A 17,437-nucleotide genomic window follows, 5' to 3' on the forward strand; every position below is an offset into this window, starting at 1 on the left:
ATGAACCTGAGACCAGCTCTGAACCTTCCCCATTGTCTCTGCATCATTTCTGCTCCCTCCCTCTCAAAGAAACAACGTGGATTTCTATTGGAAACTTCCTCTTCTGTCTGGCAAAAGCCCTTTTGCCCCACTCCTCCATCCTTTTCCTTTCAGTATATATAATTTTTCCCAGTCCTCTCCAATCTGTGTGGAGCTTTGTGTGTTTTTCCCCACTCGTCACCCTTCTCAGTATGTCTGCATTTGTTTCGTTTGGGTTTTCTCCTCCTTGCGGCCCTGTTGGTTGCTGTCCTTCCTCTCTGTTGCTTTCTGGTTCCCCTTTCTCAGCTGTCCTCCTGGGTTTGTGTGCCCAGCCTTGGCTGGAGCTTGGCTGTGCATGTGGGGTCCTGGGGCACCAGGAGAGCTCTATCCTGCAGCCAACGTGGGGGAAATGGGAAGAAATCTCTTCTATCTGGTTAAAAGGGGGGTGGGGAGGGGGTAGAAAGCCACTTAGACTTCACTCCAGTGCCTTGAGATTGGATCTGTGGCCCATTGGCTGGTTGGGATTGCTTGGTTTTACTTAGTTTGAGAACTCTTGGGTATGTTTATTCTCATTTATTGAGGCTTGGAGACCCTTTAGCATCAGCTTGTCTATTGTGAAGGGTATTCTGGCACCTCCAGAATTGGGGCATCCACAGCCTCCCTGAGAAACTATTCCACCATACCCATAGTGGAGAATTGCTCCCCTCTATCTAAACCCACCCTTTGCCATTGAAGGGAGGAAGGCTTGGGCAGCCTCTCTGAAGCTGAGAGAAGAGTTAAAGCAGAGCAGAACGATTACAACTAGGTCGGAGTGAATTATTCATAGCAAATAATTTATTCACCAAATTCAGCCTCGTTTTCTGTAAGCAGTGCTCCATTGTCCTGAATTTATTCACATATGAAAATGATTCCCAGAGCAGTTCTTGTCCCAGAGGCTGCTCAGGAGCTGCTGATGAGGTGTTCTTAATAATTAAAATCCATCAGGGTGCCAGCTGGTTTTCCCAGCTCTTCTTTCTGCCAATACTTGGGCAAATGTTTGAGCCTGAGCTCAGCACTCACTTTCTGGGTCACACTGGGAACCAGCAAAAGACTTTAGTCTCATCCAGGTGCTGCTTTACCTTTGCCTGGATTTTGACATCACGAATTTCCCCACTTCTCCAGCATGTTCTCTGTCTATGTGAATGCTGCTCCATAAGTCTCCAGGCAGGCTTGCTGTGCTCTGCCTCTGTGCTTCTGGGGAATTAGCCTGGGAAACTGGGGGAGAGGACTGGGATATCACAGTCCCACTGTCGTTTTTGGAGCTGGTTTGTGTGAGGATAGAGCTCTCCTGGAGGGGTTATTTCTCATCTGCTTGTTCCTCACTGCCGTGCATCTTCTTTTGCTTTCCATCTCTTTACTCTCCCTGTCCCACTGTGGTGGGATGTGGTGGGACCGCTGTTCTCTGGGCTCACATCAATGTGATGCAGAAATGTTGTGCTAACTTTTTGTGCACTGAGGGGGAAGTCCGAATTCAAATGCTTCTTTGCTGGTGACAAGTGAACAGAGAAAATGGTTGTGGCTTTGCCAGCCTTTGCTGCTGTCACAGAGTTACAAAGGGAGGGGAGTCTTGGCTTTGATTTCACTTTCTCAGAGGCTTGTCAGACACGACTGATAACCTCTGGGCACGCTTTAAGAGCTCATTGAGATTGCAGTGGTTTGGCTCAGCCTTCAGCAGACAGGGGTCGGTTGCTACATGAGTCCTTTGTGCACTGTGCAATGAAATCCAAAGATATGAAATAAGATTAAAAATAAAGAGGAGGGGGAGGAGGGGGCTGGTCTCAGCTCTGCCAAACATCAGCTTGCTTGACAAGCAGACTTTTTTCACCTTACTAATGCCCTGTGCCCATCAGCACCGGCAGCATAATGCCTGTGTGCTGGAGGTTTCTCCAAGCAGCCCTTGGTGTTGCATGGTGTCATGGCACGCAGGGCAGGCGCTGTGCTCTCTTGTGCATGGTGCTGCAGCAGCACGCTGGCTGGTGCTGAACAAAGAGAGGGCTCTGCACATTGATAGGGATCAAAGCCGCAGCCTAAGCAGCTTTTGGACTTGGATGAAATTCCCTCCCGAGCGAGGGGCCCCGGCCAGGCTCCTGCTTGGCTTACAGCGAAGATTAATGCTCGGTGACTTCCTCAGGGCACAGGAGCAATCTGGGAGCGGAAACGCAGGGGCTGCTCTGATAAGGCTCTGAGTGAGGCTCAGCAGCTATTGAAAGCTGAGGAGCTGAGAAACAAGGAGATTGCCAAAGGAGAAGAAATCCATCCTTTAAATGTATCGCTGAGGTTATCAGAGAATGCTTTCACCCATCTGCGTTTCCATACTCAGACACCAGATATGTTAAGGGAGCCACAGCCTCCAAAGCACCGTGCTTAGTGCAACCTCAAGTCCAGGCTGCATATAGGAGGGATGATTTTGCCCTATCAGAGCTGGTCCTGATTGTTAGTGGGGAAGGAGATGCCACCAGGTTTAAAGACCCTAAAAGATGCATGCAGGTCGTGGGGGACTATTCCATGTCCAGACTGAAAGAATGTGGGAGAAGCAAATTACAGTCCTGCTCTCACCCACCCAGCTCCTTCCCCTAAGGAGGCTGTGTGCAGAAAGCATCATCATGGGCTCTGCAGAGCCACGTGTTTAGAGGCTGCAGGTAGGATTGTAGCTGGAGACCATCAGGAGCAGAGCAGTAGGCTCTGAAACTGGATGAGGATATTCAAACCAGCTTCTTTTGGAAGAAATCTCTTTATAGGATTGCAGTACAAATTCTGGCAAACCATCACAGCCAACAGCAGCAGCTCAGCCCTGCTCCAGGAAAGGAGCTGCCAGCTGCATGGAGATGTTTGAGCTCAGTGCACAAAAGGTTAACACAAGGAGAAGGGCTCATGTTTGCAATGGGGCTATTTCTAGGGGCTCTCAGGAGGGGAGGGAAGGGGTAGGGGGAGAAACATTGACCGAAGCTGACAGTGCCCATGTTCCTCCTGCAGCGTCTGGTGAGGATGAACATGCCCATCTCACCCGAGGATCTGACAGTCCACTTCACCTCCACGCTGATGGCCCTGATCCGCACTGCTCTGGAAATCAAGCTTGCCTCAGGTGAGAGGGGGGGAATGACGGCTGTATGGCTTGAACCCCAGCTTGCCTGATGCTGACACGAGTTTCTGCACCTCACTTTGCGATTATCCCAGCCCAAAGAAGAAGAAAACAGTGTTGCTGCCTGTTTGCAGTGAGGCAGTGACTCAGAGCACTACAAACTGCACTGAGATAAAATTTTATTATTTAAGTGCTTAGTCAGGCATATACTTCACTTCCCAATTAAACACTGCAAGGTAGTAAAACACCCCAGCCTTTTCTATGGGTCGTTACGCTGTTTAATCAGGCTGGCTAAGGTCACAGTCAAGGCACAATGGGCCAAAGCTCTGTTTTACCTAATTTAGAAGCTAACAGGAGGTAACAGTGCTCTTGTGAGCAAAGGGCAGGGCTGGGTTAGAACACTGTGCTTTTCCTTGGGCCACCCTTTCCACCTCTCTGCATTAATTGCCTTCCTAGGCTATTACTGAAACTTCATCTTTGATGCTTTGGCAATGCTGGAAGACCATAAAAACTCTGAGGCCCCAGAAGGACTCCCTTAATAAGGCTCATTTTTAAGGCTGCATGTTGGACTATGTGGGATTTTAGGGCCAACAATGTATTTTAGTAATAAAATCTGGGCAAAGCCACTGAAACCCTGAGAGTTTGTCTTATTTTAGGGTTCTAGTTGGCTGTCAGCAAGGGTAATTCACGCAGGCAATTCATTTGCAAAAGCCTCCCATTCCTATGTTTTTTAACCATATTCTATAGAGGAAGCAGAGATCCAGCATGGCTGATAGTGCTGGCATTGCTCAGAGGCCTCTATCTGCTGCAAGTTGTGAGTTCTCGACCTGCTCTGTTGCTACGTTGCTTGGTTTGAATAGGTTTCATGTGCTGCATTTAATTGAGTCTTTAGTAAGGCTAACAGGCCCTTAATAAACCCTCCCTAATGAGACTGAGTGTGGGAGTTCAGACTGCCATGTAGCAGAGCACCCAGAGCCTCCTCCCATTACTTTCCTCTTAGAAAAATAATCTCTGTCATTCAGATGAACTACTTAATTGCCTGCTGTGTGGTGCATTCAGCTGGGAGCTGGCCTGTTGGCTTACATATACTTTAATCACTTTCCACTTGTGTATTGAGACCTCACTTTGGCCGTATGAATAATGCTGCAGTGTTCAGCCCCTTCTGGTTTACGCTGCTCCATCGCTCCTGTTTTGACGCTGTTGATACAGCGCGGTGCATTGAGTGTTTGCTCGTGTCTCACTGCCAGACAGCTCAGAAAGGGCTGAATGAGGATTTTTCACTTATGTGCCTTCTTGTTTCCTCTCCCTTTGTTCAGGGGGTGTGAAGCAGCACCAGTGTGATGCTGAGCTGAGAAAAGAGATCTCTCTGGTTTGGCCCAACCTGTCCCAGAAGACACTGGATCTCCTGGTGCCTCCACACAAACGTAAGCACCCAGCCCTCCAAGAAGCCTGGCTTGGGTTTTACCCCCTGCTTTGCCCCAAGCCTTGTCCAGGTACACAGTTCACGTGCACAGGATGCAGCAAAGAAACCCAGTGTAGATCAGCTTGCAGGTATTGCTGATCACAGAGGTATTGGAACAGGTTGCCCAGGGAAGTGATGGAGTCGTATAGTTTCCATCAAAACAGTGGTGTGGCACTTAAGGATGTGATTAGTGGGCATGGTGGGGTGGGTTGCTGGTTGGACTTGGTGATCTTTTCCAACCTTAATGACTCCATGACCACCAAAGGAGCAGATTTAGGCCTCTGTTTCCTTAACATTACAGTAGGTTTCATGCCCTTAGAAAAAGCACTGCGCTGAGAAGGAACTAATGCAGTGTGGCCCCTTTCAGGCACTGTTCCTAGCTTTTGTTTGCCTCCAGCCTGTGCTTCAAAGGGCAGCAGAGCAATTCCTGCCATCTGGGTTCATTCTGCTGCAGAAAATCAGGAGAAGAAAATTACAAGTTTGCTGAGAACTTCCAGAATCAGAAATGAGGTACCTTGGAACCTCGTGCTGCTCAATGATATCCCCAGAGAAAGTGCTGAGAAAATGGAAAGCTTGCCATTATCTGCATTGGCCAAAGCAAGGGCTCGGATTCCTGATTAACGAGAAACAGTGCGGAGCAATAAAGGCAAAGTTAATTAAGACAGATGAGGGAAGTGAGGAGGTGCAGATCAGTGGGTAGCAACGACAGAATTCTTTTCCTCCCCATTCCTCACAGTGCCTTTGTGACTTTAAACTCAGCTGCTGTGCATGGAAGGGAGGGGAGCAGAGCTGGGAGGGTGCAACAGACATCTGGAAATATGAAGTACTTTGAGATAGATGTTAGCCCGCTGTGCCCTGGTTGACTATAATTCACAGAAATTGGAATAAGGCTCTTTTGTTGATGAAAAGATGGCCGCAGATCTGGTGTTGATATCCTCCTCAAACGTTAAAGGCAGCAACTTGCAAAGATTTGAAGAATTCCATTTTAAACTTCTTAGCTTTGTTTTCTTTCCTTTTCCCTGTGTCCATTTTGCCTCAATATTCTAACGTTACCTGTTCTCTCACCTTGCTTCCCACACCCCTTTGATGTCCCTGTTTCTCATGCACTTTGACTTATCCATCCCTCCCTTGGTCCTTTCTCTTGTTGGATCCACCTGAACACCTCTGCTGCATTTCACCATGTGCGGACAGCTGATGAAATGACTGTGGGGAAGGTCTACGCAGCGCTCATGATATTTGACTTCTACAAACAGAACAAGAACAGCAGGGAACAAGTCCACCAGCCTCCTGGGGGCCTGTGCCAGGTACTGGGGATGTCACTCCTTGTCCTCCCTCTCCTGCAGCTGCTTCTCAAGCAGTTCTCAGTGCTGTCACTGGTGCATTGCACTCTGAAAGTCTGGGGATGTAGAGGGATGCTTGGTTAGCGCAGTGCATCCTCTCCACGCCCAGCTCCATCTCTTACAACCATCCTTTGTTCTTCACAGCCCGGACCAGTGTCACTCTTCCACCCCTTGAAGGCCACTTTGGAGCAAACCCAGCCCTCAGCATTCAGCAATGCGAAGGCATTCCTGCGCCAGAAAAGCTCAGCCTCACTCAACAACGGGGGCACGTTGTGAGTATCTGTGATACAGAGCAGGGGCAGCGAGGGCAGACACATCAACCCTGACCCCATTGATCCGATTGCTGTGGTGGTGCAGAGCATCTACAGTGACTCCAAGTTAAACAGCCTCCTCACATATGGCTAGGACAGCTTTCCACTGATGACTATCAAAATGCCTCTTACCAGTGCAGTTTCAGAAGTGAAATGTTGGGGGTTACTTGGCTGCTTTATTAAGTTAGCAAAACTCTCTTGCAAAAGAGTTTGTCTTTTCTTTCTATTTACCATCTGTCAGGCCAGCTCCAGAGGGTGGGATCAAAGAATCCAGTTCCTGGGGGACTCAACGCACCCAGGATGTGTTTTATGAAACCAGGACGCCAGCTTTTGAACGAGGCCACTCAGAGGAAATCCCCATTGAACGGGTAAGCAAACAGATGATGACTGGGTGAAATGCAGCAGACCTGAATAGATATCTGGGTAGACACTTCTCTGAGAGCTGGTGAGGTCCATTGCCCTCTGGGACAAGCACCGTCTCTCTTACCACCCAAAACTTGCTTGAACATTATGGAGAAAAAGCAAGTTTGTGTTTGTGGATGTGCTTATCCTGCTGCTAACACTTCATGTCTGCTGAGATGGGACTCTTAGGGTTTTGTCCTCCTTGTTGTCCCTTTATTATTAGTGTATAAACCCAAAGGAGAGATGTCACGGGTCAGAGCTGGGGTTCATTGCCATGGCTCACTGCTGTCTTTGCTGAAAACAACCCTGTTGATAGAGAATAACTTGGGTGCTCCAATGCCTCCAGTTTATTCTCTTTCCCCATCAGCACCTCTTCACTCACCAACTAGTAGGATACTGCTAAGGCAGTGGGTTTGAAGCTGATGTGGTCTTGCTATTTAATACTGTCTCCTGCTTCAACCAGGTGGTGGAAATGAGGGAAATCAGCCCCACGATTGCCAATGGAGAGCACCAACCAGGGCTGGAGAGCCAGGGTCGGGCAGCTTCCATGCCGCGCCTGGCTGCCGAAACACAGGTAAGCAAGGGAAGCTGGGGGTGGGAGGCTGAGAGCATGGCAAGGGATTGGAGCTGTTGTTATCAGCTGCCTGTGAGGTTTATTGGAAGCTGGTCCCGGTGCCAGGTAACCAGGCTTTCTGCTTGGACGATAGGCATTCATGTGCAAGCACAGCATTGTCTGCAGGCTTACTTGCTTCTGGTTGCAGCAAAAAGCAAGCAAGAGAAAACCTTCCTTTTGGGTTGCTAAATGATGACTGCCTACCTACGAGTGTCTGTTCTGATTAACTGGGGACAAAGATGTTTGCCAGCCCGTATTCCTGAAAGGCATGTGTATCCCATTGCCAGTTGTCTGCCATCTATCCAGACAGACAGCTGAAGCAGACTCCAATGCCCCAGCCATAAAATAAGCTGGAGATTTCCTGTGGTTCTCTTTGATAAATGCAGGAGGTATGGAAAATACCAGGGAGACTGTGCCTGGAAGGCTTCACTGAGACATTAAGCAGTCTCCCTGTGTTTTCCTCTTCCCACAGTTATATCTTGTGTTTCGATTTTGATTGGTAATACGTCGTTGAGGATTTCATTTTCTTTGTTTAACTTCTTGTAAAGAAACTTCATCGTTAGAGTTGGCTTTTACAGCAACTTGGTGATTAATTCCTCAGTGTGTAGGAGGTCATGGTTTTCATGTACCATTTTTGGGCATTGTATGTGTTCACTGCTTGTGTTAACCCAGGTGCTCTCCAGACACCATCCCTCCTCTTGTGTGTCAGAACATCTCATAGTCGTGTCTTTTGTTCAAAGGGCCTGATTCATAGAGAAAGAAGTGAGCAGCCCATGGCTGTGGGCCATTCCCCATTGCTCTTCATATGTGAAAGACATGCTGCCCCTCAAAACTCAAAGGCTGTGTATTGCATAGGCAGAAATGGCCTTCCAATGCCAAGCAGTAACCAACAGCAAAGCCACTAGCTTTGTCTTGAGAAACTCCTCTCTGTTGTGGCAGATATGGCTGTTTATGGATGGGTCCGGCTGCTTCTTCATGCACCTGATGGTTGGACTAAATGGTCTTAGCGGTCTTTTCCAACCTCAGTGATTCTGTGATTTATGACCTGGTCCCCCCCAGACCGGAGCAGACTCAGCAATGTCTTCCCATGCTGCTGGGATATGCTCCAGCACAGAGATAAAGCCACTCACTTTCCAGAAGTGCTTGCTTGCAGGAGCACAGTACTGGTCCCCCAGGGCACAACTGCCCTCACCAAAGCTCTCTGATCTTATGATGAATCAGGCCCGTAATACCTGAGCAGATCTAACCTCATGTAATGATGTAATGTTCTGGTGTTGTAGCTTCAGCCAAATAACCAATGTCCTCTCTGTGTGTCTCCCCTTCCCTCCCCCCAATTCTCACGTATTGCTCCGCTCCCCCAATCTTTGAGTTCCTTATAACTCTTATTTGCAACACATTCCTTTTCCTTCTTTTTTCTGGACATCTTGTTTATCTCCCATCTATTTTTTACACTCCCCTTTTAAAAACAAATCCCCTATGCCCTCCATTCCCCTGCCTCTTTGCTGTCCCGCTCCCTACCACCTCCCCTCTCGCCCTCATCGTGTCTGCTGCACATCTGCTGCGGTGTCTGACAATGGCTGTACTGTGGGGCTGCTTCAAATAATGTCTCTCATCTTGTCCGAATTGTTTGCAGAGGAGCAAAGCACGGTCACCTGGGAGTTACCTAGCAGTATGTAGTTTGCACTAAGTTGTATCCTATTAAATCCGTGTTAAGAAATAATTAACCTTCCTTAACCCTTTACTTCTTTCCCTTCTCATTTGGAGTACGATGTTGCACCGATGCAGCTGCTGTCTCTCCCCACTTTGCTGCCATCCATTCGATCCACAACTGCACGCCGCACGCTGCAATAGCAGGGATTTCCTTTGTTTTGCTTATTTATTTCTTTGGAATGCCTTGTTGCACGGGGATTTAGGAACTGAAAACTGCCAGTTTGGTAATGAAGAAGCAATCAGTAACTCCGTGAAGGGTTATGGTGTGTTCTCCCAGGGCTTGTGTGTGTGCCCCATTAACATAATGAGAGCACTGTTGGGATTTCTGGGGAGGATAAGCTTTGCTTTGCTGATCCAGTTCTAACACAGCACCTTGATAGGAAACACCAACACTTGGGTAACTTGAAAGAGAGAGCAGCAACTAAAAATTTAGCTGAGATTGCACCTTTGCATGCATGGTGGCACACTGGGAGGAACAGAAGCTCTTCCTCCCCAAAATACCAACTAGGGCTGCAAACCAACTGGCTCTGCTTTATGTAAATATCATGGGCAGCAGAGATCTGAAATTCAGGCAAAGCAAACAGAAGAGCATAGATGGTAAAAATAATGCAAGGCTCACTGGAAAGGTTACTGTGAGCAAAGTAAATGTTCTGCTGGCAGTGTCATTTGAAGCACCTGTTGGACTGAGAACTCAAAACAAGCCTCAAACCAAAGGACATCCTGAGCTCCCTCCCCATCCAGCTGCAATGCTCTGCTGGCTTCCCTCTAGCAAGCAGCTTAGATGTGATGACAGACCTTGGGAAGCCTGCAGAGCATGGATGGAAGCCCTGTATCCACCTGAGAGCACTCTGCAAGGCAGCTGGAGACCAAGAGAGTGATAGAGAAAGAAACACAGGAATTTTCCTTGTTTTCTGAGCTTTACACCTCAACAGGAAGGTAAAAGAATGTGAGAGCATTTATCCTGCAGCCCATTTACCTTTATGTTCTGCAGAGCATCATTGTGAAATTTGGACCCAAAGGGAAGAGAGCAGAGACTGGAGCTATCACTAGTGTAGAAGACAACATCGAGCAGTGCCCATGGGAGGTTGGATTGCTGTGCAGAGCTCTTGTGCTTGGCAAGCCCACAGATGGTTTGAAAGTTGCAGTAGCAACCCCAAGTAGTCATTTCTGGAGATATCCTGGTAGAACTGTAGTGTATGCGTGATGTCTTGCTCGTCCCATCCACAAGGACATCAAGAGCAATGATGAGACAAGAGGAGAGCTTTAATAGTTGGATGGAAGTTGTCTTCAGGTGCAGGGAGGCAGTCGTAGCTCTTAGGTGGCTTGGCCTGTACCTTGCCCATTTCTTTCTGAGTTTTCTCCCTTTCCATCTGATGCCCAGAAATGCTTTCATGCTTCCCCTCTTTGGAGTTGCTTTGGGATGATCGCAGGCCCTGAAGCAGCTTTGGGTGGAACTGGTCTTGGAGAATAACCTTTGTGAGATGCTTGGCTACTGTGCTGCCCTCTGCCCCTGCTCATCTACTGTTGACTGCCATGAGACTGTGTGTGATGTGACATGCTGCATCCTGCTCTGCACCCAAAATACCTGTGGACTGGCACAAAACTGAAAGCAAAGCCCATTTCAGCAAATGGAGATCTCATTTGCTCCTCAAACTTAGCACTAAGTCCACCATTCCAAGTTCTTCTGCCCATTCCAATTAGAGCCAGTTAACTATTTTTCTCCTGCCCCTCCTCACCCCTGTCTATTGCTATAAAACCCACCCCGTGCTGGGATCTGAGCAGCTGAGCAAGGTGAGGTGCTTGTCCCCTGACCCTGCTCTATTCCCCCTGTGCCCCACAGCCCATCCCGGACACAAGCCCCATGAAGCGCTCCATCTCCACGCTGACCCCACAGCGCCCGCACCCCATGCACCTCTACGAGTACTCCCTGGAGCGTGTGCCCACGGACCAGGTGCATCACCACCACCACCACCGCTGCCACCGGCGGAAAGAGAAGAAGCAGAAGTCCTTGGACAGGACCACACATCAACTGGCCGATGGGGAAGCTGGTAAGAGCTTTGTGTTTAATGGGGGTTAGTCCGTACATATGTGATTTGGGGTCCCCGCTCCGTGTTCTTGGTGAGCACCAACTAATATTCTCCTTTCAGTGGCCCGCTCTGGTGAATCTTCTTCCAAGGACAAGAAGCAGGAGCGTGGACGGTCCCAAGAGAGGAAGCAGCACTCTTCCTCCTCTTCAGAAAAGCAGCGCTTCTACTCCTGTGATCGCTATGGCAGCCGGGACCGATCCCAGCCCAAGTCTGCTGATCAGAGCAGGCCCACTTCACCCAATGGTGGGCCTGAGCAAGGTCCCCACAGACAGGTGAGGAGATGCAGGGTGGGAGGAGAGCCTTAACTTCTGCCAGGGATGTACATTTTCTGTGTCTCTCTTAAAATAGAGGAGATGAAAGACCGTGGAAGGGAAAGCCTTTAAGGCTTGCTTGGATTGGAAGTGACACATCATCTAGTTCAATCCCCCAACATGGATAGGGGTGTCTTTTAGCAGATCAGGTTGTTCAAATTTCCATCCAGCCTGACTTTGAACACCTCCAGTGCTGGAGTATTTATTAGCCTGTTGTAATGTATGACCATGAAGAAGGCTTGGCATCCTCCCTTTAGTTGTTGTTTCTCAAGTAGTGCCTATTTAGGACTAAAATACATTCCAATCAAAACTACTAAAAAAGTCCATCCCAAAACTCTCCCACATAATTCAGTTCTGAGCACAAAAACAAGACCTCCCCCAGTGTCAATGTTCACAGCTCTTGGCTGAAGCTGAGCAAAGCTTTGCCCCAAAGCAGAGTGCTGGTTTGCCAACAAGCACAGCAGGTTGTTGGGCCGCTCACAGAGTCACTGAGGTAAGGGCATGTTGGGGTGTGTGTGCTGTGGGTCCTCTCCCCAGACAGCGTCCCCTTCTGTTGGAGTTCTCATTCTACCGGTGCTCCAGTCGTTTCTGTCCTTACCCACTGCTTGCAGAACTTCAGTTCTCCAACTTTTCGCATCTCCTGTTTAATTATTTCTCGAGAACCTCCTTCCCTTAACTGTGCGTGTCTAAACTCTCTCTTTTTCCTTCTCTTTCTTCTTGTGACTTGTCTCTCCCTCCTGTTGCTTCTCCTTCTGTTTTACACCTGCCTGCCTTTGTGTTTGTCCGGCGTTTCCTTCTTCTTTTTTCTTTTTTTTTTCTCTTTTTCTTTCTTTCTTTCTTGTTTGTTTTTATTTTTGGTTGTTATTTTTTTCATTCGCTCTGTTCCAATTTTGATGTAGGGCAGTGGTTCGGTTAACGGGAGCCCCTTGCTGTCGACATCTGGTGCTAGTACCCCATGCCGGGGTCGGAGGCAGCTCCCGCAGACCCCCCTGACCCCACGCCCCAGCATCACTTACAAGACCGCCAACTCCTCGCCTGTACACTTCAGCACGTCGTCGGGTGGCCTCCCACCCTTCTCCCCAGGCCGTCTGAGCCGCGGGCTGTCTGAGCACAATGCACTGCTGCGTGGGGACCAGCAGCCGCCCCCAGCCGCGGTTGCCCGCATCGGCTCCGACCCCTACCTGGGCCACCGTGACACCGCCGACAGCCCCGTGGGCGCAGCGCCCGAGGACACGCTCACCTTTGAGGAAGCCGTGGCCACCAACTCGGGGCGTTCCTCCAGGACTTCTTATGTCTCTTCCTTGACCTCCCAGTCTCACCAAGCACGCCGGGTGCCCAATGGCTACCATTACACGTTGGGGCTCAACACGGGGCCTGGCACTGGCACCAGGGGACGGAGCTACTACCATGAAGCTGACGAGGACGACTGGTGTTAGCGGCACAGCCAAACCCTCGGAGGCGCACACAGGGAAAGTCGATGAGTTTTATCATCCGGAAGGCTGTGCGCTCAGACACACAGTGCCAGGGGGTGGCCCCTGCTGCCAGAACTGCTCTGTCCCACTCCGAGACCTCCGGAGACACTTGTGCAGCCTCTCTCCTGCCCTCTTTTTATTTATTTATTTTTTTTAAAAAAAATTTTTTCCACCAAAAGGTACCAAGGAAGAAGGCTCCCTCCCAGGAGGCAGCGCACCTCACCCCACCTCCCTGCTGCTTTCAGAGATGTGCACCAGGTACCCAACCATGAGGCCTGCGAGGAGCCGTCCCTGCTGGCAGATGAGCAGACCATCAATGCTTTTTGGGATTGGGAATGTTTGGTGCCGATTTGTTTGACCAATTGATTGGTCAACATCAGTTGGGCTACTACTTCATGATTATTTTTTTCCTCACCTGTCCCACCCATATCTGGGCAGGAGTCAGGGTTGCAAAAGGGACACTGGCAAAAAAAGCTCGACCCTGCGTTTCATCTTGTTCCCCACTAAGAGGGAAGAGATCTACCTAATGAACTGGGAGAGGAGAAAAAAGAAACCCCACAGATCAGAACAAAGGACAGTCCGTTGGGACTTGATGTTCAGCCACAGCGACCCTTCCCAGGAACTCGCTGCTTCACCCCGGACCTCTCACGTGCATCACCACTTCGGGTCCTCCACGCCCATCAGAAAGCCACACGAGAGCTCCTTCCTAAGGACTGTTTCCTTGCTGCTGAGACTTTTCTTCCTGTCCCTCTCTCCTGTTGACTGCAACACGCCCTCACTGTTTTGTCTTGTTTACAATATAAGCTTGATTTAGCAAAAAAAAAAGAAAAAAAAGAAAAAAGAAAAAAAACTAAAAGAAAGGGGGGAAAAAAGAAACAAAACCCACAAAAACTTTAAAAATACAGGAAAAAAAGCGTAGGGTTGAGCAGAAGAAATGTTATTGGTTTTATATCAAGCTATTAGATAGAACTTTAACTTTTCATTGTGTGCATTTTTGTAAATTGTACAGTAAAAAAAAAACAAAAAAAAACCCAAAAAAAGAAAAAAAAAGGGAAAAAAAACAAAATTACTCTTTCTGTAGAGGATTAGTCCAGTTGTCATTCCAGGTCCCACCGTTTCTACCGAATGCTCCAGTTGTTCACTACTAAGTGCCTAACCTTTGAAATCTTACACGGCAACGACGACGCAAACTCTTGCTTCGATGCATCGAACGTGGGGGGTAGCAGGGCCTGGGGCAGTGCCCAAGGGTGGAGGTCCCACGGCGAGCACATTGCCTGGGCTGGGTTTGAAGATGATAGTGGGGAAGGCAAAGATGCTTTGGGGTTGGTTTGGTGGTTTTTTGTTTTTTTGTTGGTTTTTTTTTTTTTTTTCGTTTTTTATTTTTTGACTTTGTTTTATTTAAAATATACTTTAATTGTTGAGAGCGGGAAGGGTTATAACTGCAGCAGTTGGAACTGGCCTTGTCTCATTTGTCTGGTGTTGTCTCGTTGACCGATGTTTAGGTCCTGTGGGAGAGCTGCAGTGATGCTCCCAGAGGAGCAGCGCCTTTCCCATTTGCATGTCTGGAGTTGTAGTTGGGCCGCGAGAGCCGTGGCTGTGTCCCGTGGTGCGTCGTTTGTGTTGGGGGCAGATGGAGAGAGTCTCGTTTTTATTTATTTGCCTGTTAAGAAGAAAAGAAAACGAAACAAAAATATCAAAACCTCTTAACTCTGATTCTCAGGGATGAGATTTCTGTGTTCTTGCAAATGACTTTTGCGTTGGATGACATTTTAGTTTGTGCACGTGTGGATTTCTGCACTTTGAGCCTGGGAAGGAGGCACAGCTGACATGGCGATGGGGAGAGAGTGCCAAAAGAAGCGCCTGGGCAGGACCTGGTGTCCGTGGCTTTGGAGAACCTCAGTAGGGCTAATTTGGTGCACGGGAGGCCAGAAGCCAAGCAGTTCCTGGGCAGAAGGTTAAAGCAGGAGGGGTGGGAGGTGCCCGTAGAGCACGTTGCTAAAAGTAACGATAGGAAATGGTTGGACAGTTGAATTACTTCAGAGGATCAACCGAGCCCCAGAACTGTGGAACTTCTCAAGGCAAAGCTTGAACCGGGTGGAGATCCCGGCAGACCTGCCGATAGGTTTGGACATGAGGGTGGTTTTAGGGTGTTGGAGGCTACCAAAACACTCAGGAGGTCTCTGATGCTCTCAGCAAGGTCCTTCCGGGGATTTGTGCTGGGAGCATCCTGCTGTAGGATGGTTTCTTCACATCTCCTGTAGCTTTTCTGTTGGAGAAATTCAACCTGTCGCGTTCCGTTGCGTGTTTTTCTTTTTTGTTCCGTTACTGAATAATAATCTCTGGCTGATCTCATCCCTGGATTCTGCTAAAGGATAACTCCTGTCTCTGTCTCTGTATTTATGTGCACTTTGAATAAAGGAAGTGCGGTAGCCAGAGGTCCTCTATGGGTAATGGCTGTAATTTGCAAACGGAGGGCTATGCAACAAGATGACACGTAAGGAAACACATCCACACCACAGTCAGTGAGACCTTCATCCATTCTGTAGCTTTATCTGCTGGATCTTCCTGTTTCAGGCTTCAGCATGATTGTGACCAAATGTTTTATACATTTTTTCCTGACACAAAGGCACAAAGGCTTTATTTGAAATTTTAAAGAAAACGTTACTCTTTTACTCCAAGGAGGAGAGGAGAAAGTGGAACCTCTCCAACACTGCATGCAAACATTGCACCCACACCGCAAAGCAAACGAGCCGTCTTTCTGCACCGAGCAGTTTTGCCTTTCCTTCCCCTCTGCCTTGCCCCTTCCTCTGTCATACTCAACCTCAGCCCCCACAGCCCCACACCAATCCCCCCTCCAAAGCCCAACAGGGGTGCGGGATTGCTCCAATTCTTGCACAGAACACAAAGCAGCAGCTCCACTTGTCCGACCCTCCGCCTTCCCCATAGGGGTCATTGCTTCCAGCAATGGCGGTGACAGAGGAGCCTGACCACGGTTGTCCATAGTACCCTTTCCCCTCTATTTTAACAGCCTCTCTGCTGTCTCTTCAATGCATACATCATAACTCCAAGGATCCTCATAGTGAGTTGCCAAACTTGAATTGCACCGATCAGTTTTCTGCATCCAGAACCAGTCTCGTAGTGGCTGTACTTTGAATAAGTAATGTTTGCATGTAAAATATATACATATATACATATATATAAAAAGTATGTGCATGGAAAATGTTTATCTTCGTACTTTTTTGATACAATGTATTCATCAGTTGTTAATTTTTAATTATATTTGATATAAATTGGGGGTTTGTTGCAAAACTTTCTATTTAAAGACAAGGAAAAAGAGAAAAAAAAACCAAACATATAATGGTGTTAAAAAGGATGAAAAAGTTCCAACCATGCAACACAACTGGAACTTTATCCAAGGGGGAAAAGAAAGAAGGGGAAGAAATAGAAAACAAAGATTCTGTGATTGCCGAGTTTGCTGCCTGAGTACTATTTATCAGCCAAACTTTGAACTCTGCAGTTGTTTCTACAATTACATTTTGTATGAAGCAAAGTCCTTGAATTAAAATAAAAACTTAGCAAAAAAAGAGCAAACAACAAACAAACTAAAATCAAACTGACCTGACAAAATCCCAGCCGGTGTGTGCAGTGCTGAGTGGGAGCCCACCTCCAGCCAGAGCTTGGCCATTGCTCCTAGTAGCAGCTTGGGAAGGAAGCTGCATGTAAAGGGCCCAGGTTGGGTGCTGTAAGGAATGGAATGGATGTTTTGGTGTTACCCTGGGGCACTGTGAGCATGGAAATCAGCAGTGTGGTCTGCTGGGGGCTGGCACACTGCTCCTGCTAGTGGTGATGATGGTGGTGCTTGCTAAGACCTTGAAGTTCTTACCCTGAGCAGACCCCAATGGCTGCTGGCATGTGAGGAAGGAGCTTCTCATTTCTTTACCTACCTTATTCCCCAGCAGGGCTGAGCACTGTGTGGATCTTCCTCCCTGGGCTCTGCTGCTGTGACCCTTCTGATGACTCTAAGGAATCCCTGGTGTGGAGCAGCCCTTGGGAGGAGCATTGCAGTTCTTCAGTGCTCTTTGGAACCCGAGGTCTTCCTTGCTGTGATGAGGTCCCACCTGGAGTTCATGTGCACATGTGAGCACAGAGAAGGTCCTCTGTCCCTCTGTCACCAGGTCAGGATGTAGCACAGGAGGAAGATGGATTGGCTTGAGGTCATTCAGTGAGTTATTGGCAAAGCGTGGAGCAGAATCACTTCCCTTGGCTGTCATCTGGGCTGCACAGGCCCTGGGTTCCTTAGGAACAGAGGACAGCAGAGCATAAAGATAAGCAGGATTTTATTTCTGAGATAACCCGAACCAAGGAGTGACATGGAGATCTCTGAGTGTGCAGCCCTGCAGATCACATCAGGGTTCAGGAGCAGTGTTTCCCACTCCCCACACCTCGTGTTGCCATTAGGGGGAAGCATTCTCAGTCCTTTTCTACTTTAATTTAATGCTTCCCTTCAGCAGATCCTCGGGTATCTGCTCTGGAGGAGGTGGTTGTTCACTGACCCACCTGAAAGCTCCCATAGCAGTGGGGTGCTGCTGCAGG

The 17,437-nt window shown here is 48.5% G+C and overlaps 1 protein-coding gene across 1 annotated transcript in view; it reads left to right on the plus strand.

Annotated features, from left to right (window-relative positions):
• The window catches only part of CACNA1B (calcium voltage-gated channel subunit alpha1 B), a 196,258-nt gene extending 180,068 nt beyond the window's left edge, over window positions 1-16,190 (plus strand). Inside the window, exons 39-47 of the mRNA XM_015878810.2 lie at window positions 3,031-3,139; window positions 4,453-4,560; window positions 5,790-5,902; window positions 6,083-6,210; window positions 6,491-6,617; window positions 7,115-7,225; window positions 10,815-11,022; window positions 11,122-11,333; window positions 12,272-16,190. Coding sequence (XP_015734296.1) covers window positions 3,031-3,139; window positions 4,453-4,560; window positions 5,790-5,902; window positions 6,083-6,210; window positions 6,491-6,617; window positions 7,115-7,225; window positions 10,815-11,022; window positions 11,122-11,333; window positions 12,272-12,808 — 1,653 coding nt within the window. The 3' untranslated portion in view covers window positions 12,809-16,190. The remainder of the gene's footprint in view (window positions 1-3,030; window positions 3,140-4,452; window positions 4,561-5,789; window positions 5,903-6,082; window positions 6,211-6,490; window positions 6,618-7,114; window positions 7,226-10,814; window positions 11,023-11,121; window positions 11,334-12,271) is intronic.
• The last annotated feature ends 1,247 nt before the right edge of the window (window positions 16,191-17,437 follow it).

Source organism: Coturnix japonica, chromosome 17, assembly GCF_001577835.2.
Source record: "Coturnix japonica isolate 7356 chromosome 17, Coturnix japonica 2.1, whole genome shotgun sequence".
Classification (NCBI taxonomy): domain Eukaryota; kingdom Metazoa; phylum Chordata; class Aves; order Galliformes; family Phasianidae; genus Coturnix; species Coturnix japonica.